Source organism: Strongylocentrotus purpuratus, unplaced genomic scaffold, assembly GCF_000002235.5.
Source record: "Strongylocentrotus purpuratus isolate Spur 01 unplaced genomic scaffold, Spur_5.0 spur5_scaffold_1, whole genome shotgun sequence".
Classification (NCBI taxonomy): Eukaryota; Metazoa; Echinodermata; class Echinoidea; order Camarodonta; family Strongylocentrotidae; genus Strongylocentrotus; species Strongylocentrotus purpuratus.
Genome location: NW_022145594.1, coordinates 38831653 through 38855867, shown reverse-complemented (window position 1 = coordinate 38855867; position 24215 = coordinate 38831653). Strand labels below are relative to the sequence as shown.

The following is a 24215-nucleotide window of genomic DNA, read 5'->3' as shown; positions in this document are numbered from 1 at the left end:
TTAAAAGATCCTTCTAAACATATTTATTCCTCTTTTAATTAAATGTCACATTCATAATTGTTGATTCTATGTATCATATGTGGTTTCGTAGATGTGATGTCACCCTTTGTTTTAAGCGCTACTATCTAAATGTTTTATTCATTATTCTTTTTTTATCTGTAACATCTGGGGGTGTTTCACAAGATTCTAAGTCGAACTTTACTCTAAGTTGGACTTAGATGTTATGGAGACCCTTTTGTAGCCCTATAATGAGATACATTCAAAAGCAAAATTCAAGTATTTTTGACTTTTCATAAATTCCACATCAAGAACATGAAATCTCCCAAGATAATAGAAAATATGAATGATTTGAATCAACATTTTATGCCTTTGAAATAATATTTACAAAATATTGTCAATGATGCTAACGGCTTTCAATAATTTTTAAATCCAACTTGGAGATCAACTTAGGATCTTTGTGAAACACCCTCAGGTAGAGTTCAATCATGGAAACTTTGCGTTATAGATTCTTGGTTCAATGCAGCTTTTATAGCTAATTTTCGCGATTTTTATCATTCCAATCATTCTCATAGGTGCGTGGAAAGAAGACAAGAAAGCTGGACAGAAAGAGGAAACTAAAACTGGGAAGGCGGCCACTGAAGAGCTGCATCAAGAAGGCATCCCCATTAATGAGCATGGTAAAGAACTCGGTTCGAATCTAACAATAGCTTTATCGATATATGTTGAACACCCTTCCACCAATAAGAGAATGCCCACGTAAAAAATGCTGTGAAACATCATCATCACCATCACAAAGTAAACGTATAAGTGGCCTAAACATAAAATGTCAATTGTAAATGTTATTCACTTATATACAAAAAAAAAAAAAAAAAAAAAAATCTGGAGGTAATTTTACTGGAACAATCCTGCCCCCTCCCTGCCCCCCTCCTTCCCACAAACATACTCACCCACCCACACACATACTCACCCACCCACCCCCACACACACATACTACTCACTCAGTGGATGTCTGCTAACATTCTCAACTCAAGAAAAATATACTAAATAAGTTATCCAGGCCGCAAAATAGAGTTACCCTTTTAACAGGCTCACGATGGAGAAGAAGAAAACAATCTTAATTAATCTTAAGCTTCTCCCACTTTAAGAAATGTGATCCCAGCTTTCCCATTTTAATTGCTATTTTTTTTTTCTCCTCATCCCTATACTTAAAAATGTTTTTTTTTTCATCTTTTCTAAAGTTGGTACTCGCCCCCCCCCGATCTTGACATAAATGTAACATACTTCACCATGAAAATGATAGTATTACACATTTTTATTCTATATGAACTACCTACCAACTCAACCCATATACCTCGCCATTCTAAATCTTCAATTTCATCTAACTCAAAAAGTTGTATTAAAGCCTGCCAAATCCTTTGAACGCTCCCGCAAGATAAAAATAAATGTTTGTATGTTTCTAATTCCTGCTTACAAAACGAACATAAATTATCACCTACACAACCAAATCTATGAAGATGCTCATGAGTGTATATGGCTCCATGCAATAATTTAAATTGAAATTCTCGTTGTTTTCTAATGAGTATAGTAATTTTTGGTCTAACAAACATTTATTTTAATTCTTTATCTATAAAATCATAATCATTTTGCAAATCTTGAACCCACATTCACAAACTGTATTTTTTTACTAGAAATATGGAAATAAGTATTAAAGCTTATCAAATCAACCTCGAGGAATTGTATTAACCCTGAATCATCCTTCCATAACCTGGGTATCGCATCATAAATATCAATAATCATAAGCAAATTATTACCTTTCATACCGAGGTTCATAAAATATTTAACAGACTTAACATGGCCTTTCTCAACCAAGTGATTCAGTTGAACAATCCCTCTTTCAAACAAGTATCTATCAAATATACTTTTTCCATTTATACATATGTTCCGATTATTAAAAATAATTGGATTAATATAACCCTCCAAATATCTTAAATTACTTGTCTCTTGCCATGCTTGCAACATTTCCATATAGTATGGTGGAGTATCTAAAACGAGTTTAATCTTTTTTAATTCATAATCACTTAAAAAAATAAATCTACCACCCACAAACTGTAAGCAATGATCACAAAACAATTTCCATCCCACATTTGTCTCTCCATATAAAAGACGTTTTATCCACATTATGCGCTGTATTTTAACAGACATTTCAAAATTAATCATTCTTAATCCTCCAAAGTCATAATCCTGATACATTATTGCCCGCTTAATTCTATCTTTCCCCTTCCATATAAATTCAAATGAAATTTGTGCAACTTCTTTGTATACCCAATGAGGGACAATAACGAGAGATGAAATATAATTTAATTTTGAAAGCGCATACGTTTTTAACAAATGTATTTTACCCATAATAGTTAAATCTCTTTGTTTCCACCATACAACCAATTTTTTTATTTTACTTAGATTTCATTATAATTCAAATCAACTAAACCCTAAAATATGTATTTCCTTAACCAAATTTCCAAATAAAGGCCCATCAGGTTTGTTCTCATCCTCATCCATCCACATAAAATGTGTCTTTGTTTTATTCACTCTAAGACCACTAATTTGTTCAAATGATTCAAAAATATATCGCAACCTTCTAACCGAATCAATATCCTTCAAAAATATTGTCACTTTTCATCTGCATATAACACTTGCCTAATTTCAGATTTTCCAAATGTAATCCCTTTAATACCGTTGTCCCTCCTTATTGCATGCGCCAAAACTTCGATGGCAACCAAAAACAAATATGGCGATAATGAATCTCCTTGCCTTACTCCCCTTTCTATTTCAAAATACACCGTGGAGTGACCACCGTTCATAACACAACTACTTATCCATTTATACAATAATTTTACCCAAGAGCAAAATGAATCTCCAAAACCGAACAATTTAAATATTTGAAATAAATAAATATGAGATACAGAGTCGAAAGCTTTCTCAAAATCCACTGCACACAAAAACCTAGAATAAAATACCATGTACAGATAGACGCAATCACATCCACACACACGCAAACACACACGCACACGAGCGCGTACGCACACACATAATTTATATGGATATATTTATATATTTCGTCCTTTTGTCAAATGGTTCTTTCATATATTATCATGCACGCAGTAATACTTTTATGGGTAAATTTTTACTTGCCCATGTTATTTTCGTATCAATTTATACGAGTAGACCTAATCATCTCTTGATTTGTTATTTGTTGTTCGTCATATAGGTGAAAAAGAGGGTAAGGAGGAAAAAGAAGATATGGAAAAAGCCCCAAACGGTGGCACTTCCGTAGAAAACACCGGTAAAGACGGTAAGAAAAAAACAAGGCATTCTAACTGTTGGCGGAAACACGAACAAACAAACAAAACTAAACAACAAACCCTAGCATAGCCCCATACTTCCTCTTCAATCTTCTTTGATCCCATCCACTCTTCCTTAAGATACAAGTGAATTTTTTCACGTACTGGCATTGCAATTTTTTCTGGAGTTCCTCAATGAACCATACTAGGTCCCAGTCTATACTAAAGCTAACGATATGATACACAGTATTGCCTACTAGGACAAGCTCCCACTTCATAAATATCTTATAGATTAAAGCGTACAAATAGATAATGAAATTATTCAAGGACATGTAAAAAACAGTCATGCTTAACAATAATGATAATATTATTTGATATTTATATAGCGCACATTTTCATCATGTATGGTGCTCAAGGCTTAATTAATCGAAAGATTAAATGCAAATTAGCGCTTAGAGACTTCGGTGGTAAGCGCTTTATAAGTAACGTTTTTATTATTATTATTAAATACGTATTTACTGCACACTATGTAACCATGTTCAAGTGTAAGGTTTATGAGGTGAATCTTTACGCGGCTTACTAGGTTTTATGTTTAATTCACCAGCTTTGCTCTAAAACCTTCAAATATAAACTATTCCCAATCCAGATTTGTATCTATCGAAAAAAAGTTTAACATCGGCTGCTTCGGAAACGCGGAACAGCATATTTTTTAAAATCTTATTTTTTCTTTATATTCTGTAGTTTTGTAGATGTTATGGTAGTCTTTATTTTTAGAGGTGCTAAATAAATTTTTTATTAAATATTGTGTTTTTTCTGTAACAAGAGTTCAATCACGGAACTTACCATTTATAGTTCCATGGTTCAATATTGTTCGCATAGTTAATTTCCACGATGTGTATTCTGGTAGGTGAAAGAAACCTAGACAAAAAAGCTGGACAAACAGAGGGAACGGAGACTGGGAACGCGGCCATTGAGGAGGAGGTGCATCAACAAATCACCCCCATTAACAAGCAAGGTAAAAAACTATGTTCAAATATACAAAAATAGTTATATCGATATTTATATCATAGCCCCACTGTCCTACTTTTAGCTACTTGCTCCCTCCATATAAAAAAATTCCCCAATCGGTGCCTGTCGGTGGTCCCCCATGATCCTCTTTTGCTTATGTTAGTTGAAAGCTGAGTTGACCCTGTAGTATTGACGGTCTTTAAATACCCTTCCACCAAAAAAGGAAATGCCTGAGATGTATCTGCGGGTTTGAATGATTTTAACAGAAAACTGTACCTTATAAATGCAGTGAAACATCATCATCACCATCACCATCCTCATCAATGTCACCATCCTCCTCGTCATGATAGTCACCATCCTCATCTTCATCGTTATCATCATTACCATATAACACGGTGATAACATGAGGTGGTTCACCTGACTGTTTGATTTGAATGTTCCACTATCCTTGAGCAACACGTGTATTGGATTAAAGTTACTTGACCAATATGATTATGTTACCTTTCCGGTTGGTAAGGCATATCAGTCTCCTTGAAACCTAATTTATACAACTGATATTTGATAATTTCCCACAACTACAACATAATAATTGTTACATAATACTCCCGTGTTAAATTTTATATTTTGACCTAGCGAATTCACTTTAGGATTCTTTCACTTGACAACGTAATACGATAAAGACAGACAGATAGACATGTCTACACGCGCACGCACACACCCACATACACACCCATACATATACATGTATTCATATATTTCATCCTTTTGCCCTAGGTTATTTGATATATCATGCGCGTGTTACTTCATAATGTGTAACCTTATAGTTGCATTCTTCTATTTAAATCAATTTATATTTGTAGGTCTTGGTGAAAAGAAGGGTAAAGTGGAAAAAGAAGGTATGGAGACAGCCACAAACGGTGACAAACTCGTAAAAAATACCGGTAAAGAAGATAAGAGAGTAAGAATACATATAAATGAGCCTAATATGCATTTCATTCCAAAGTCTTTAGTTTGTTTCCCTTTGTGACGGGCACAAGAAAGGGTATTTTTTTTCTTGGGGGGGGGGGGGGCGGATTTAGAGCTGGTAGCAATAGACAATGATTCAGAGGGGATTCATGAAGATAACACTAGTGTGGAAGATAACAGCGTGTATTAATGTAAACACAAAATGCAAATATAAATATATATCAAAATGAGATATAAGTAAATTAGTTTTCATTTTTAAAACTTAACGAATCTCTAAGACGGAAAAACGTACTTGCGAATTCTAATTCTTATAGGTACAAGTCAGAACAGAGAGGAAATAAAATCTTCAGGAATAGAAGCGAAGGACACTAACAACGTGGTTGCTGAGATATCCGAAGAAGATAATCCTAGTAATAAGAAAAAAGGTAAAATAAAACAGATTTACATAACCATGAAGACAGATGTGGAATGATATATAAATTGGAAAAAAATAATAAAATCTACCAAAATATAAAGCAGAGGAGGGTTTTGTTGTTGCTCACCCCTAGATAAAGGCGTTATCATATCTAAAATAAAAATAACAGTTATCGTAAATATAGTAGACCCAAACTATGCATACGGTGCTCCCTAACGAGAAATCAAAGATGAATAAGCACGATAAAAGCTTTACAAAATGCCTCGAAGCTCGCATAAATCGTACTTTTATTATGTTTTTGTAGATGCCAATCATGGGAAAGAAAGCGACAAAGCTCCGGAGGAAGAAGCAAGCCTCAATAATAATGGGACCGATGGAGAACAAGTTAGTCTTGATGATGGTAAATATATGAACAGGCTTCAATGATAAAAACACTACTCTTTGGTTGTAGAGCAGTAGATAGAACCCTTTACAAGTTACGCAAACAGTTGTAGTTTGAATCAGTCTCTTAAGAGTGCATTTCCACCCAAAATGACTCCTTCAAGAGCAGATTACATTCGTGTATATATAGAGAGTACCAGTACTCCTATCTGTAAGTATTCTTCAGATGCGGAGCGGTCAACCGCCGCAAAAAAAGCTACCTCGGTTTTTTAACGGTTAGGATGAATGGCAACTGCCCGCACAATTATTGTAAAGCATATTTCACTTAACGTTATGGTGAAAAGAACCGCCAATGTTTATCTTAACGAGCCTTTAATCATCATTTGAAAAAATGAGGACAAAATAGCACAGTGAGCTCCATATTGTAAGACAAATATTGCTTTATTTCCAAAATACAATTTTGAAACAACACGATCGCAAGTACTTCCTAAAAATAATCCTAAGAAGGCAATTCCAATAGCATCGTGCGTCACCCAATAAAATGTTCGAACATGCAGTGGGGTTAACCATGATTCCTTTGGGACATACAATCGGGTATTGAATTGCCCTTCAGCTGATCTTTGTCGATCGTGTTCATAACCCACAGTGGTATTTGAATCACTTGACAAGGAGGGCTTTTTCGTATGAGTCCCATAAACAAAGCAAACGAAAAATAGGTCATATTTTGGTTATTAAGATCAGATATTTAAGTAGACTCATGGGAAAATATATTAATGATATTTTCATAAATATTTGATTTGATTTGGATTTTTTTTAAACACCATGTTAGAAGGTTACATGAATATATAAACATGTAATATGAGACCGTTAGGGTACAAATCGTAGGTATACAGCAGAATATCACTGATTTGACTGCTAATATTTATCCCATGTTTAAACTTTTCTACATTTCTATCGGAATAAAAAAAATCTTTCGTCAAGAGTTGTTATTTTTATCCTCTTCTTTATTTCCAGATTTTGAACACGTTTCCAAGGAAGGTATTATATCTACATGTTGTATAATATAAACACTTCATTTATTAGCAACTAAAACAAAATATGCATCTTTACACTTTCTTATTGTTTTTCTGCACGAAATATTTCATGATTTTACATTATATTAAAATGTTTTCCTCCATATTCTTCATCAAAGGTTCATTCATTCATCATATGTATTACATTTCGACTATAAAAACTTGTTCTTGTCCACTGGTATTGAATTGGAAATCATAATGCCCGATAATATTATACAATGAAGTTTTGTAGGCATTTTTTATTGTCATTTCATGTAAGAAGAATTACCTTTAAATTTCAAACTTCTTTTTCGGTACTCAAAGTAAGTCTTGAAAGAAAAATCACTTTTGTTGGTATTTGATATTCGCTCTCCATTTTTATCTTTTATTTGCCTACACTCATTCAAATTGTTCATGATTAACGAACATAAATTGTGGTCAGTATTTCGTATTTGCCTTTTTATCTAAGGATGTGATTTTCCAAAAGAGATAAGACCTGGGCCCTGTTTCATTAAAACTTGTTATCAGTAACAAATACTAAATTTCTATGACAAAGTTGCTCTTGGCCAATCAAATGTCACGATTTCACTAACTTATAACAGATATTGAATATTTCTATTGATATCAAGTTTTATGAAACAGGGCCCTGAGTGTCACTGGACATGAATATGGAATCGTTTGGTTAAACTTGCTGACAAGTTAGCAGAAAGGCTCTAACAGAATATATTTGCCGGCACTGTATGCAATTGTCCACAAAATGTTGCAATAGGAAAAGGGGCAAGAGTTTTCCCGGTGCAGCTTTCCTCGTTCATTAGCGAGGCCTCTGAATAGTAAAATGGCAGGTACATTTCTTTGTACTGACCTTCTCCTTTTCATTATTACATATGATCTAACTTAAGATGTGGTGCAAGAGATGAGCAGAGATGGAGCTGCAGCATCGAAGGAGAACACCACTGTAAACGTTGACACGAAGGAGCAAGGTAACTTTCTTTACAACATATCCAATACAGATTTAGCTTTAACGGCATGTGTACGGTTCTTGCAATATGTTGTTATGAATGATGCAATTACATTTTCATTTAAATCTTCATGTTTCGAAAGAACGTCATGAAGTCAATGAATTTGATGTCAATAAATTGATGCTGTATTATTGCACTTCAGGGCCTTGTTTCGTGAAACTCGATATCAATAACAAGTTGCAATAACTTTTATAAGCTACTGATATTGTGGCATTTGAGCAAATTTGTCATTTTTTTTAGTTTTAAGAATCAGGAACCTGTTCTGTAATGTATTAACTATTGCTCTCCTGGAGAGAGAGAGAGAGAGAGGGAGAGAGAGAGTGGAAAAAGTGCGTGTGTGTGTGTTGGGGGGGGGGTGGGGTGGTAGGGAGCTATTCTTTCACTCTTATACTATACAGTAGGTTTGCGGGTGCACCATGTGTGGGGGAGAGAGTTTGAGGAGTCCTGAAAAGGACTCTGACTCGGTAATCTTGGTTGGAGGAGTGTAGTCCTGAAAAGGACTGTTTGTTATCTTTCTTAGTATATAGCTCTCAGGAGAACTATAGCGCTTGGAGAGGATGAGTGGCTTGACGTTTCGAACAGGTTGACTATCCGTCGTCTGGAGTGGAGAATAGCTGGCGTGCGAGAGCTTACTCTTATATCATATATCTTTTTGGCTCGCGTAAATGCATATCGACATGCGGGGTTCAACCTTACCTCAAAATTGCTGCGTTTCGTGAATCATTCCTATTTTCTTCCGCAGGTAACACATCAGATGGGTCGGACGAGCATAGGAGAGAGGAGAGTTCCAAAACTCCTCTTCAGGTAAAAGCGATTTCAAGAACCCAGGCTTTCAGTTAATCTTGTGACTTCACAATCTCCGAACCCACATAGGCTTAATACATCGGGTAATAGACTAGAAGAGCCATATAGGAGTGAGAGGAACATAAGAGATGACAATTTCGGAGTTTGTCTGCACACACTCGTAAAATGGGCAATTGGGGACAAAAAGCTATATTTGGTAATAATCAAAACATTTAGTGATTTCGAGAGTCCATGCATTCATTTAACTGCGGACCTGCGATAAAGAAAGAAAGAGGTACACGATTTATCATAAACACAGAATTTTCTCAATTGTTTGTATATCACTGTAATTTAGTTATATCATGTTCATTTTCGAAACATAATCAATATGAATAAAGGCAAGTCAATATCATTTTATATTAGATTATATTATCATATCATAATTGCACATTTTAATTCATGACAAGTTTATTGAAATTGCCTAAAGGTTGAAATTTTGATTGTCGTTGTGATTGTGTTGTACATAGTCCTAAGATAAATAAATATAATGCACAATCTATATTTACAATGATGCATGAGTTTATTGCAGCTAAAACTTTTGTACCAATGCAACAGAAAACATGTTTGAAAATTGCTTATTCATTCGTATTCTTATAATATTGTTCTATATACTACACGCGGTAAAAAGGCATCTGCATTATATTTAAGAGTAAATGTTATATGTTGTTATTAATTAGCTGCCTTCCATTGAATTGTGTTATATTTATAATGACACAAGAATCTTTATTTTAAAAGAGACTTATACTTACATGTAAGACATATGTATATAAGACTTTGTTTATACTTGTATCTAACATTTCTATTATGATCATGTATCGTACTGTAAAAATAAATAGTTCTACAAATAAGTGTACATGAATAAAAACAAAGAATGTATTATATATAGATAGATATATAGATGGAATAGAGCGTAAAGGGGTTCCTATATTTAGAAATCTTAAACAATCTGTTGGTGCTCAAATTAAGCCTTGTTTTCATGTAAGCTTATTTTGTTTATCTCTTTTTTTTTAATTGCGAAAATATATTGGATTTTTAAGTGAGAATTTGCCTTGATTTCAAATATTTGTTTAACTTCAACATGATATACGAACAAAAGGATCTGGTAATACACCATAATTAATACTTGTTATTTAGTGTTTGATTTTAACATTTTGAAGTTCAGTTGTGTTTGAAATTAATTTATGGAACGCCATGTGTCAAAGTCTTCATTTCGTGCACATGTCTAAAGTACTTAACAACTTAACCACAAGAAAGTCATCGTGTTTATTAAATAAAGACAAACAACTCACCACGCTACAAAATAAAGCCATTCCTTAAGTTCATTTACAGAAGGATATTGAATGTTGCCAGGTGATGCTGCATTATTGAGAAGACAGACATCCCCCTCCCATTCAGACGGGGTTTAAAGCTCGCCTATAAAAGTTACCTCACTTTTAAAAACTTGTATCTTACGTCACATTCTGATATTGTAGATCAGGTTGTAGTTTGATGTATGTAATATATAGTCAAGTATCAACAGTTTGTATATTATACTTGTATCTAACATTTCTATCATGATTTTGTAATGTACCGTGAAATAGAGAGTTCTACAAATAATTATATTCATGAATATAATCAAAGACTTTAATATGTCATTATATTCTGCTGCTGCCTGCTTATATATATATATATATGAAAAGAAAAAAAAAGACGTAAAAGGAGTTTATATATTAACAAAAATCTTAAACAATATATCGGTGCCGAAATTAAAGCCTAATTTGTTTCTCTCTTTTTCTTGTAATTGCGGTTAAATATTTTGTATTTGAAAGTGAAAATTTGCCTTGTTTTCAAATATTTGTATAACTTCCACATGATATAATGAGGATCGGGCAATCCACCATAACTATTTAAAGTTTGTGTTTACAGTTCATTTATGGAACGCCTCGTGTCAAAGTCTTCATTTTTGTTTAAGATACCTAAACAACTTAAACACAAGAAAGTCATCATGTTTATCAAATAAAGAGAAACATTCACCACAATTCAAAATAAAAAAATTCCTAAGTCTATTTCAGACTTGATCCTATGTTAAATGGATATTGAAGACCTGCCATGGTATTTCGCGTAAAGATCTTTACTCCTTTCGACCCCTCCAAAATAAAGCAGCACGGCTCATCCATTGTAAACCAAACATTTGCCCCTCTTATCACTGATCTTTAATGGATTCGCGTTAATAATCGTACCATACATAACACCTTCACTTTCACTTACAAGTGTCTTAATAATCAGGCCACAGCATACCTAGGTAATCTACTCCATTCGCTCACATCCATGTATACAGTATAATACATGATCAGCATGTAGTGAAACACTAACTCTCCCTCGAACCAGTAAACAGATAGGTGATAGGGCTTTTCCCGTTATTGCCCCCACAAACTAAAAATTCTTACCCTCTGTACTTCAGAATTGCCATACTCTGAAAACACATTTGTTTTCTAATTTGTTGTAATATTCCTCTTTATTTATAATTAATATAAGCTTCGTATGATAATGTTCTCTATTTTTGTTAATTTATATTTCTTGTTTATGTGCTTTGTACCGAAAGAAAGTGGCTTTATAAATGTTATATTATTATCATTATTATGTTATATTACATTTTATTATACTATACTATGCCCCCTACTGATCTATGACAGCTACTTCACTTGTGTTATTTTTACGTCACGTTCTGATATTGTAGATTAGGTTATAGTTTGATGTACATAATATACAGCTAAGTATCAATAGTTTGCTTATATAATACGATTGGAAATATTTAAACTAATCACGTATATGCTCATATATACAAACAATTGCATTGTGAGGGGTAATAAATGATGGTAGTTATTAGGTTATTTACTTTACAAAGTTTTCGTTTTTCCATTTCATTTTATGTCAACCACTTGCTGTTTGTCCCAATATTTTAACAAGTTGATTGTATGACCGTTTGTACTAATCCTTTTAATGTTTAAATAATCGTGGTAGATTCTTATTGAAAAGCTATTATGGTTATAACCACTGTGACTTTGAGTTAAATTTCATTTTAAAGAGTAACTGATAGTGTGTCGAATGTACCTTATTCATATGGATGACTGAGCTTTTGCCTTTTCAAAAAACAATTGTCTAACTCCGCTTGTGCAAAGTTTTGGCTGAAGTAGTGAATGTAGGTCAAAAGGCGTTACATACTGTTATTTCAGTCCGAAAACGATTTCTGACTTAATATTCACATTAATGTTGTGCATTTGTGACAATGTCAAGTCAGACTCAAGAAAAAGTATCATTCAAAAGCAAAATTTATGATTTTTTCTTCATATGATGACACAATCGATCTTTGCTCTTCTCGTTAAATTGAGTTATTCAAAATGGACAAAGTTATTTGCGATGCTATCTTTTTGTCTTTATGTAAGTCTACTATCCATATCTTTGGAATCGATCAATGTATTGTTTTTTGCATCTACTAAAACATTGAATGTATATCTAGTGAACGTAGACCTCTTAGAGATTATACAAATACCGTACGCATCTAACGCACCTTGACTGCAGTTAAGCACGTACTGTTACCTGCACGAAGATGTGGCAATCTGTGCACGCACTATTACGTGCTACGCCCTCTCCACATTCAAATTGTTAGCATGGCGCTATACTGTATATCTATCCCTACGCTGCCACTAGCACCTGAATATCAAACTTTAGAATTTGAACAGTTGATGCCGCTCTTTCACCCCCCATCAAAAAAAAAGAATGGGTATGTGAGTTGTATTTTCAGATTTACGTGTGTCCCAAATGCCGTAGCACAGAGTGATACAGTATGAAAATAGCCTTCAGCTGTCAAGTGGTTGATCTTCATGAAGTGGTGCAATAGAAAAGTTATGAGATAGATCTCAAATATTGTGATAAGTTATTAGGCTGTATGAAATAAATATCTGTTTACCTGTCGAATGGACCAAGGTCCTGTAAAAGCTTATTTAGAGTCTACATTATATCACTTTAAACAATGAAACATTAAAACATTATGAACAATATTGAAAGGCTTAAAGACCAAAGTAACGTGTGCATGTATCATGTATATTGCCTGACCCACACTACATTCACTGCATCAGCCCGAACTTGGTACAAGGAGATTTTGACAGCACTTTTCGTACTCAGTCATCCGTGAAAGTGAAACATTTGAATAGAAGGGACTATACTCATATAAACAACGACATACTCTTTACCGTAGTATACGCCTATATGTGAAGGTAAAATTTGACTTGTGATAATAAACAACCAAAGTCAGGTATATATTTTTTGATAAATACGCACTCTATGTCAAACAAAATGATATGAAAAATAATGACATCACTTTATGCACTTGCAAATATTAAATATTTGTACACTATTTATTATTTGATGTAAGGGGGTAGGGCTACAAACGGGTATCGTGAGACACCCTATCTCGCTCTACAATGACGTGTTGGGTGTTTACAAACATAAGGCACAATATTTAAATATATATATATATATATATATATATATATAGTTATATATATATATATTTATATATATAACTATTTCTCGTTTTGTGCATGTGCCACTTGTCACTGCTCTGCATGCGTTTGCATTCGAAGTGAGGAGAGTCACGTGATCAAAAACCTGAAGATTAAAAATTACCGATGAATGAGATTGAGCAAAAACAGATGGAAATTCGGCCGGCGTTCCCTCCCCCCCCCCCCCCCCCCCCCCCCCCCCAAAAAAAAAAAAAAAAAAAAAAAATCAACATGTGTTTTTTGTTTACATTTGGGTTTCCCGTCGTGTTTATGGGTAGTTGCCTACAAAACTCCGCAGTTTTAGAAGAAGTAAAAACGGTTTTAGCTTCCAATGTGAATGCCCCTGATGAGTATTCAACCGACTCGTATTATCTTCTAAAGTTCGCTAGAAATCACCCTCATGTTTGTACTATTTGTTTGCATTTGATATTTGATCATATCGCATAATTAAATAATGCTAGTTGCTTAATAGCGTAAAATACACCTTGCAGTTGTTATTCATTTTGTAAGTACACAGCACCGGTAGTTCTGACTATCTTGGAAAATTCATATCGGGGCAAGAGACGTGAGCCACCCTGACCGAATTTTACATGTACGCCTACGATATGGAAAAATAATGCACCCCATTTGTTTACTTTTGTGATTCGTTATTTTTATTTCAAATTTGGGAGGGTGGTAGACTTAGATCATTTCGGGAGTGTCGTGGTCGAGTGGTTTAAGGCGCTTGAGCTGGAGATGCGAAGGTCAAGGGTTCGCATCCCGACACGGCACTAATATAGTTTGGCAAGATATAACCTGCACTTGCTACTCTCCACCCATGTGTTAAATGGGTACCCGGTAGGATGCGACCGTCATTGTTGGTCAAACAGTTTTTGAGCGTCAAGTAACGCCTGGCTAGACTGCTCCCCAGGGAGCGGATATTGTGCACATAGTGTGTGCGGGCAAGCACTGAATCCAATGACCGGGGTAATAGTTTTTTTGTAAAGCGCTTTATTATAGAGACATTGTAATAAGCGCTATATAAAAGGTAAATATTATTATTATTATATATTTCCAGACAACATCACGGCCACGCTGGCGTACGTAAAATAGTAATTACAAGGGATGATTGAGTTCTTGTTTCACACCGCAAATGCCCTCAAATTGCGTGGTTATTACTCTTATTCTTATTTATGACATTTCTAGTGCTCTTTTAGGACCTGAAATTGCTATGAAGGTGATTTTAGGCCCCACAATGTGTGAAATTTAGCCAATACGATCAAACCAATCCAACTCCACTTTCCAAACAAAATTCGGTGACCGTCAAAGAGGATGACCTGTTTAACAGCACCGGTATTTGTATGTTTCTTGTTGTAAAAATATCAGAACAAAGCACATAAGAGACGTGATCAAAAGTTGCGCCACCGTGTTGCCAATTTGCGTATGCTCGATAATGAGTCTTAAAAATACATAAACTATCTTATTTTTCATCAGATTTTGCTCAATATTTTGCTTTAGCCATTTTTCTGCATGTGATTAAATGATCAGAGTGAACTGCCCCTTTGAATTACACATGGTTAGAGAATGAAACAGATAATTCCAAGACGCAATTTCGTCCAACCTTTTTAAGAGTATGATTATGTGATTTTTGCAAGCTGTTGATAAAACATGAATGAACCCAACTTGGCAAGAGAAGTAGCAGCCTGACTATTAAATATATTTATAGCAGGTGTGAAATGAGATAAAGCGTTTTCTCCAAAAACCTTTAGAAAAACAAAGCAAATTAGACGCCAAATCATTTTGAACGTGCCTTTTAGCAGATGCATAATGTCAGCCGATCAAGTTAATCATTGACACTTATTACCCTGCGATCGCGTGGGTGTGAAGTTCAAGTGTCTATGCAGGTGCAATAAATCAATAAACGATATGATGCAATGTTGAATTGAAGAAATTACACTTCATTGAACTGTTTTCAAGCTATGGTCTCTCTCCTATCTCTTTTATCTCTCTCTTTCTCTCGTTTCTCTTTTATAGAAATCGAAGTCAAATGTTAAAGTTAGGATAGTATCAATAGGGCATCAATGGGGGGGGGGGGGGGTGGGGGGGGGGGGGGCTTATGCCCCCTGCTGACACTTGGAGGAGGCGAACAAATGCAAACAAAGAGGAGCATACAAACGCAAAATGACAAAAGAAAAGGTTGAGAAAAAGAAAAAGGATGTAGTTATATTTTCAATTATATTCGCACCGATACTCAGGGTTAGTGGCATTATTAGATATAAGTTCATATGGGTTAAAATGCGGAAATCCTCTAATGCTCGGTCGCTTCGCACCCTAAATCTTGTAATTACTTATAAAATACCACTACAAACTGGTTTACAGTCCCAATGGTGTACAGTCTCCAAGGCCAATTCTCATGTGGCATATATCAATCGCACATTATAAAGTATAAAGGGAAAATGTGCTGCACCCCCAGAAAATGTGCTCTCCAAAGGCGCCTGAAAAGGTAGGGTCCTTTTTGTTTATTTGTCTTTTCTTTCACCTTTTGATTTTTATTGGGAAGGGGGAGGAAATGGCTTGTCATATAATAATCAAACTTGTACCTCCCATCAGGCGCGGATTTAGGATTTCTTAGAGAGAGGAGGGGGGGGGGGGAAATTTGAAATCAATTTGAAAGTTAGTGGTCTGAAATTTGAAAATCGTGCCGGCCAATATTTCGCTCAGTGGGGAATGGGGGGGGGGGGGGGGGTGTAGTGAGCACTAATGTTTTGTTTGGCCCTCGAAAATTTGAAAAATCTCACCCCCTTGAGCGCCAGGGGGGGGGGGGGGGCATCTCCAAAACAAGGTTCCAGGGGGGGGGGGAGGGCCCCCCTGGATCCGCCACTGCCTCCCATCCCCGAGGTTCTGCAAACATCTGTTGAAATTTCAACGAAATGTAAATACTGTAAGTATGATGGCTCGTAAGCGTTGTTAGATTATTAATTATTAATATCCATTGTACGCAGGTGATACCTTATTACCGGGTATACCGATTCCACATACATTTTTTCAAGATTATCAATATTTTCTTCAGTTCGACATGACAACCATCTCAGACCAGCAACTATAACGATGGCGAATCCAAAAGCCTACGTGTTTCTCCAGATATTTCTCTTCTTTGTCCTACTTCTTTGCTGCATCTCAGGTGAGTAATCTTTTCCATGACTCTTTCTGAACTGTCTAGACTTCAAGGCACACAATACAATAACGACATGGCATAAGGTTGTGAATCAAGTAAAAATTACCAGACCGAACACAGCTCCCTCCTGTTCGTACCCAGAATTAATTCTAACTTTGATTATACTGCAGCATATTCATGTGGAGTCATATGCCTACTCTAAATATATGTGCTCCTTTATCATGGATATACTGCAGGCCATAGCCTCTATACCAAACGTATGTTCAAGGTACATCAGTAATATTGCCTGGTCTCCAGTTTGTCACAGACCCAAAACCCTGGGCCGTCTTTTGCCGTTTAAAAAAAAGGTCCTCATTTCAAGAATGTTTTAACGGATTTGAAGCATTTAGACGTCGTATACACTTCTTTCTGCGTTGATGGGAGAACGAGCATCTGCCATTATTTTGTTGTCCAGTTTCACCAATTTGAATTTATCAACAATTACTTTTATTAATTCTAGAACATCAAATATTTGATGTTTACATTAAAATCTTCCTAATCTAAGGTAGAACAAAAATATGGTTATTTTCAGTGTTATCACTAAGTAATTCTATTATAAAGGAATCATTATGGTTAAAAACGAGGAGCTTCGACCGAAAATTTAGATTTTTGTTCTTCTGTTATCAACAAATATATCTGCATGCACATTTGACTTGAAAATTCATTTTATGGCCAAAGTTCTAGTTTTTAATACGAATGTATACATGTAATCATATTTATAGGCATATTGTGTAGCCAAGCAAGAACAATGATGCCATCTTTAAATGCAACCATGTGCATCATCCATATTTCAGGCTCTATAAAATGTGGAGAGTATAGGCCTAGCATATCCTACAATGTGCTACAACGGGGCGTTAATAATATCTCCCTCTTAAACGGTAAAGGAATCATTCCTCACTGTCATGCTGTGACCAGGTGAAACCAGGTTGGCCAAACTTTGTATACACAGTAGATGTCTGTAACCCTTAGAGGTTCAACTTTACTTGAAAAAGTGTGTTAAAATTCAGATTTAAAAAATGTCATACCCTTGAAACATTGGTTTAATATTTACAATTGCATCTGTCTAACGAATGACTTGTAAAGTCACAAATAAACAAGCTTAATATATTTTGTCTCACTCGATGAGAAGGCTTATCTTAAACAAGGGATGTGAATGAAGTCATGATGGTAATCTTCTTAACAAAAAGAAAATCATACATTTTGCTTTCGATTTCCTTGAGTTTGTGTCGACATAGACATCTTTTACTTTTAGCTGACTGATTGCCGACGTAAACAAGTGGGCAAATGTTTTTTGGGAAGGGGATAACACACAAATGAATTCTTTTGACCCCGTATTCATTGTTTCATCCAAAACTCGGAACAAGAGGATTTTCTGAAAAGCCTGCTGCTCTTTTATCCTTGGCAGCACAATAATGAATGTAGTATCATTAGACATGTCATTAGTTACCATTTACCGTGAATTATGAGTTGAAGGTCACATTGGTTACAATTTCTTTTGATACGCACTGTATGTATCCCTCCAAGTGCTAAAAAAAACATGAAACATGAATTATTAAACTGTAGGCTCACAAGATGTATGAAATGATAATATATATCATGATAAGGATAGGATAAGAGGTATTGACATTGTGAGTGATATAGAAGATCCCGTTGTAACCTATCACATATGCATTATTTCAAAATGTATCAACAAGGTATAATCCTTTTGTTCATTTGATTCATTTTCTCTTAATTCATCTATCTAAAAGCTAGTGTTCTTTCTATATACGAAATCAACAACTAAGCCAAGTTTGCCTGAATTTGATTATTAATCACGTTAATCAGCACTTTCCACGGCACTAAGAAAGAGTTGAAAACAGATATATAATGGGATATTTTTTATATATCAGATCTAAAGGAAACGAGCAAAGTTTAGTCTTCTCTTGAGAAATAAAACGAGTATTGCTTCCCAATGTAATAACTCATAGACAACAATAAGTAAAATTTGGTATAAAGAAATAACTTTGGGTTTCATTCAGTAGAGGGGCTTTCACTTCCAATGGAAACACTGCGCCTTTCTAAAGTTATATTTTCACTTTGAACATATTGTAACGAAACCGGTTCCTGTCGATGTTCTTCCCAGCAGCTTCTCTTGTCAGGATGCCTTCTGCTGGTAGGTTTTCCTAGTCCGGTACCAATTTCACCGTGGATCCGTTTGGCAGAGATATACTGCCCCGTTGACGTTGACACCAGTCTGATATATTGCTCCGCACCACCTCTCGACCACCGTCCAGTCGACACTACCAAACCGTCTTCTACCAACCGTCTTCTATCAACCGTTGTACCGTCGTATACCACCAGCCGACTAGGCCAGTCCGCTTCTGCACCTCTCAGACGTCTATACCAGTCTGCTTGTGCATGGAACTCCAATTGGCCGCACCAGTTTGCTTCATGCACCTTTCAGACGTCTATACCAGTCTGCTTGTGCATGCAACTCCAATTGGCCGCACCAGTTTGCTTCATGCACCTCCAAACAACCAGACCGTCTGACTTCGTACAGTCAGCTTACTCGACCATGCCACTGGCTCTGCTACACAGTAGTCCCTGGTATTGTCTAATACTAGAACGTAAAAGACCCAACAAACACAACCTAGATTCTTACCATGGTCGTCACCTAAAATCAGACTTCAACTTTAGGTTTCCCCATGGAAAGACATGCAAACGATCATCTCAATCATTTCGTTGCACGCAATACTTTATTGGGCAAATATCCAAACATAATCTGATTGCCTTACAATGTAAGTGTGCCCAGTGGGCGACGGCAATTATGTAGACTATGACAGGAAGCTCACAGACACGCGATTTACTTGATTTATATACACATTTCTTATACATTTATTATTCTCGTTAGGTTTCCATAAACATTGATATAACTCCACTTTCCAATATCAGATTGAAACAAACCATATATCAAATAAAAGCACTAGTTTTATTCTATAAAACTAAACAAAAGAGAACAAGTAATTATTAATGGTAGAAAAGTAATTACACTAAAACTGTCAAAAACATGCACGATCAAACATTCTTGAAATCTATAGCGTCGTATATTTAACTTGAACTACGCCATCTACGTCGAAACAGCTATCTACGAAATGAAACCAATTTCGTGACAATATGTATTAAAGATTCAATATCATGAACAAAATTTGCGTCATCTGTAATTCATAGCTCATCCATCAAATGTGTTCTTCATGGTAGCTTAAAGTGGACAAATCCCCTAAGAAATAATATACTCTGTATATTACATGTCGCTCTACTGTAACCACAGAACGATCTTTTAATGGAATGTAAATAGTATGAGGGGAGAAAACCATAAGAAAATAAAAGGAAGAGATGGTATGGAAAAATCAGTCATTGCTAATTTTTCGTCATGAACGACTAATTTTTTATTGAAATATATTTAATCAGGATAACAAGAATCAGATATACATTGTAGATACAAAATCTGTTTTACATCATGGTCCTGAACAGGATAAAAACACGGAAATATAAATAACGAATATCACCAAAGCTCACAGGCAAAGGTAAGAACAGTATAAAACTAACATATAAGCATAATACGCATTAAAAATAGTAAAAAGCACAACCAAAAAACAAACAAACAAAAACAAAAAAAAAACGACAATGAAATAAATGAAATTAACAGCGGAAAAAATATCAAATCACTTTAATAAAAGGCATTAAAATATCACCCTAAAAAATTGAAGAGGAGAGAAGATATAAGGAAACTGGTAAAAAGTAAAGGAGGGAAGAGGGAAAGGAAGAAAGAGGGGAGAGGGAAAGAAAGAAAGAAAGAGGGGAGAGGGAAATGGAGAGAGAGAAAGAGAGAGAGAGAGAGAGAGAGATAAGCCATGTCAAAGCAGTAAATGAATCGGCATTGTATTACACAGGTTTAAAAAAATTGTCCTTGTACATACGTTTAAAAACATCGATAGATTTAGCATTTTGAAAAGCAGAAGGTAAACTATTCCAGATTTTACCTCCAGCGTATCTAAAACAATTCTTAAAACATTCAAGATTAGGCTTAGCGTATTGGCAAGTCTAGTGTTAAAACCATGTCTGTCAAAAACCATTTCCACTTCATTGCATAATCGTACTAGGGCTTTTCCATGAATACAGTTGTACATTATACATGATAAAAAATAGTCCCGTCTAGTATCAATGGATTGCCATTTTAATGAATTTATTATACTCAAGCTATTTACATTATAATCAAAATTCCCTACGACAATACGTGCAGCTCTTTTTTGCAGTCTTAAAAGAATATTTCTGTTTTGTAAAGAACAGTTTCCCCATACGGAACAAGAATAATCTAAGATTGGCTGTATGGTACATTTGTATATTTTATTTAAAATGGAAGAGCTTAAAATTTACTGAGCTTTCTCAAAGTAAAAATCTTATAACTTAATGATTTGGTAAGAGATTTAATGTGGATATCCCAAGATAATCTATCATCAATTTAAATCCCAAAATATCTGATACTTCTTACTTGTTCTATTGTTTCAGTATCAATATGTACCTTCAGACTTAATTCATCGTTACCTCGTGTGTTACTACTCAACAACATAATATTACTGTTATTAGTATTAATACGTAATCTATTTTTACAATACCATTCATTTATAGCATACAAATCTGCTTGGAGCTTAGATGTAATGACATTAATATCCATATCAGAAACATATAAGACAACATCATCAGCGTATATATTACATGTACGTAATCGTTAGCAATCAGTTATATCATTTATAAAAACAAGAAAGAGTGAGGGGCCTAAAATACTCCCCTGAGGAATTCCTATAGTTATGTCCTTTGATTCGGACAGTTTACCATGACAATAAACTGTCGGTAAACGAGACGGTTTGTGGTGTTGGAATAACATCTTGAATGGCTACTGCGCGAAACAAAGGTCCTACGTAATGTGCATTCGATTATCATACTGTTATAAGATACGAAAATGTGAAGCACTTTATATGCAGCTTTGTTGTAATAATAACAAAAACGCGGTTTACCGCTTCATATCTGGACGAGGCTTTAATTACATTGAGATTCATCTGTCATTAATATGATTTTGTCAAATACCTATGGGCATGGGCGTCAATCCTTACGTAATACCTATTGTTCAGGGGGAGGGGGGATGAATGAATAGATCACCTCCCCTGAACAATAGGTATCAATGACTGATCTACGCCCATGCCTATGGGAACCATTGTTTTCTTGATACAGGTGTTTCAGGCGATGTACCAGATGATGTTGTGTACACTGATTTACACAAAACTGTATACGAGGGAGACAGCGTTGTACTGACATGTCGATTTCGTGGGACACCTTTAGCTGTCTATTGGAAGAAAGGAGATGACCCAAGAACAGCACCAAACCTTGTCTCATGGATTCCAAGCGATAATGTGACAGGGAAATGTGAAGGTGAAAGGCCATGTCAGATCATGGAGATGAATGAAGATCGCTCTTTGGTCATCAAAGAAGTCAGCATAGCAGAACAAGGACGATACATCTGTAGAGTAACAATCAAGGGGATACTGATACATAACTTTACGGACATCATTGTATTTTGTGAGTAATGCATTAATGTTCAAGTTTACTCCAAAAATATTTACTTACAATAGAAGCAGAAAAATCAGACAAACCAATCAAAAACAGCTTGAGCAAAATCGGATAACTAATAAGAAAGTTATGAATATTTGACAAAGTATGTAAAACTATGGAACATTGAAAATCACTATACAAATTGCCAATTTGGTTATCAGTTTGTGACGTCATATCCTCACTATTTATCAATTAATTTGTATAGTTTAATCCCATTAATTTCCCTTTTTGTCCCCAAAAACTTGATTCCCCCATACCTTTCCCCAGATTATATGATTTTAATCATATTGCGGGCATGATATTTCTCAAAATATTTTATGAACTTTGAAGAATTAATACTATTTCATGAATATTGTATATTCATAATTATTGATTTTATATAAATAGTTTATCAAAATTGACATTTTTCATGATTTAATTGAAGAAAAATTAATCACTATATTAGTGCATCCACACAAAAACATTACTATCAATCTAACTTGGATGCTGGTGCGAAGAAATAAGATTCTTAGGGGGGGGGGGGGGAATAGGAAATCTATATTATCAATATAACGAAAATAATTAGTGGATAGTGAGGACATGACGTCACAGACAGATGAGTGAGTTCCCAATTTGTCTTAAGCTTCTCATCGTTCCAAAATCCATAACTTTCTTATTAGTTAGTTGGGGGGGGGGGGGGGTATTTGGTATTTTTTGTGTGTTGTTGTGTGTAACCCCCCCCCCCCCCCCCCATAACCCCCCATAACCCCCCCTTTTTTTCTCTCTTTTTTTTTTAAATTAATAAAAAAAAAAAATAATAAAAAAAAATATTGCCATGGCTGACCTAAAAAAGCTGACCTTACCCCCCCCCCACCCCCAACGGAGCAAAATGTCAAATTTCCAAATTTCGAGACCAAAAAAAAAAAAGTCCTCTTACCCCCCCCCCCCCCCCCCCCCCCCCCCCCCCACGCTTATTCAGCGGCTGGCTGAGTCGTTGCGAAATTTTCGGCCCGATTTGTAAATGTTAACCCCCCCCCCCTTGACAAAATCATGCGTACGCGCCTGGTCACGTGGTTAAGGTCTAATTTGTATGTTATTGTATATTGATACAAAATAAATGGAGTTTGTAGTACAAAGCTTACTCGATTTTTGTATAATTGATATTAACATATTCCCACTTTTGCTCTTGTTCCAAAAGCTTCCCAATGATATACCAATGCCCAATATACGAGGGTTAAACTGCAACATAACCATGCACCACTCGAGACTGGTGCGGGCTCCATCGCACTGAAATCCCGAACATACTGCATATTAACGTTTCCTACTTTTATTCTTGGTGTTCTTCATCTGATTCACAGCGCCACCCACAGAACTTCCAACTATAGACCAATGCCCAGCAGGAGCAGATGGCAGGGGAACAGAATCATGCATCCTGACACAAGAGACAGGTGCGAACTTTACCGAACTCACATGCCGAACGATGGGAGCGCCAAGAGGTGTGGTCTCACTGTCTTGGACCCTAGGGGGCACAACCGTTCCCCTCCAGGCACCCCAAAGATCAACCAACCCTGATGGCTTGACAGAGGATGTGATGGTGGCTATTAGCGCAACGCCAAGCGCTGATCCTTACGTCTGTGTCGCCATCCTGCCCGCTACTAGCCGAAGACAGGCAACCATGAGCGTTACTGTGAATGCAGCACCAATACCTATTGCAACAACTACTGATTATGTCATGACTACGAATGTCACAGCCTTCGATCCTGAGCCTATTAATATTAAGGCCATTGTTATTCCAGGTGGGACATGTCTGAGTAATGTGATCGTATTTCATACTACA

At 35.6% G+C, this 24215-nt stretch overlaps 1 protein-coding gene across 2 annotated transcripts; it reads left to right on the top strand.

The window, feature by feature from the left end:
* The first annotated feature begins 4210 nt into the window (after positions 1-4210).
* LOC105439722 lies at positions 4211-9367 on the top strand. Of its 2 annotated transcripts, XM_030978992.1 has the most exons (6): positions 4211-4353; positions 5627-5737; positions 6032-6127; positions 7123-7146; positions 8060-8140; positions 8922-9367. In XM_030978992.1, exons 1-6 carry the CDS (start codon positions 4230-4232, stop codon positions 9017-9019), a joined length of 534 nt encoding a protein of 177 aa, XP_030834852.1. In that variant the 5' UTR covers positions 4211-4229; the 3' UTR covers positions 9020-9367. The 2 variants fall into 2 exon arrangements, with proteins under 2 accessions (XP_030834852.1, XP_030834853.1); XM_030978993.1 differs by lacking the exon at positions 7123-7146.
* Positions 9368-24215: the final 14848 nt, after the last annotated feature.

Bases quoted from the DNA above. Each gene is read 5' to 3' on its own strand.
- LOC105439722 (XM_030978992.1), top strand. From the start codon at position 4,230: ATGTGTATTCTGGTAGGTGAAAGAAACCTAGACAAAAAAGCTGGACAA. The intron at 4,354-5,626 runs GTAAAAAACTAT...TAATTCTTATAG, and splicing joins CACCCCCATTAACAAGCAAG to GTACAAGTCAGAACAGAGAG. The intron at 8,141-8,921 runs GTAACTTTCTTT...TTTCTTCCGCAG, and splicing joins CGTTGACACGAAGGAGCAAG to GTAACACATCAGATGGGTCG.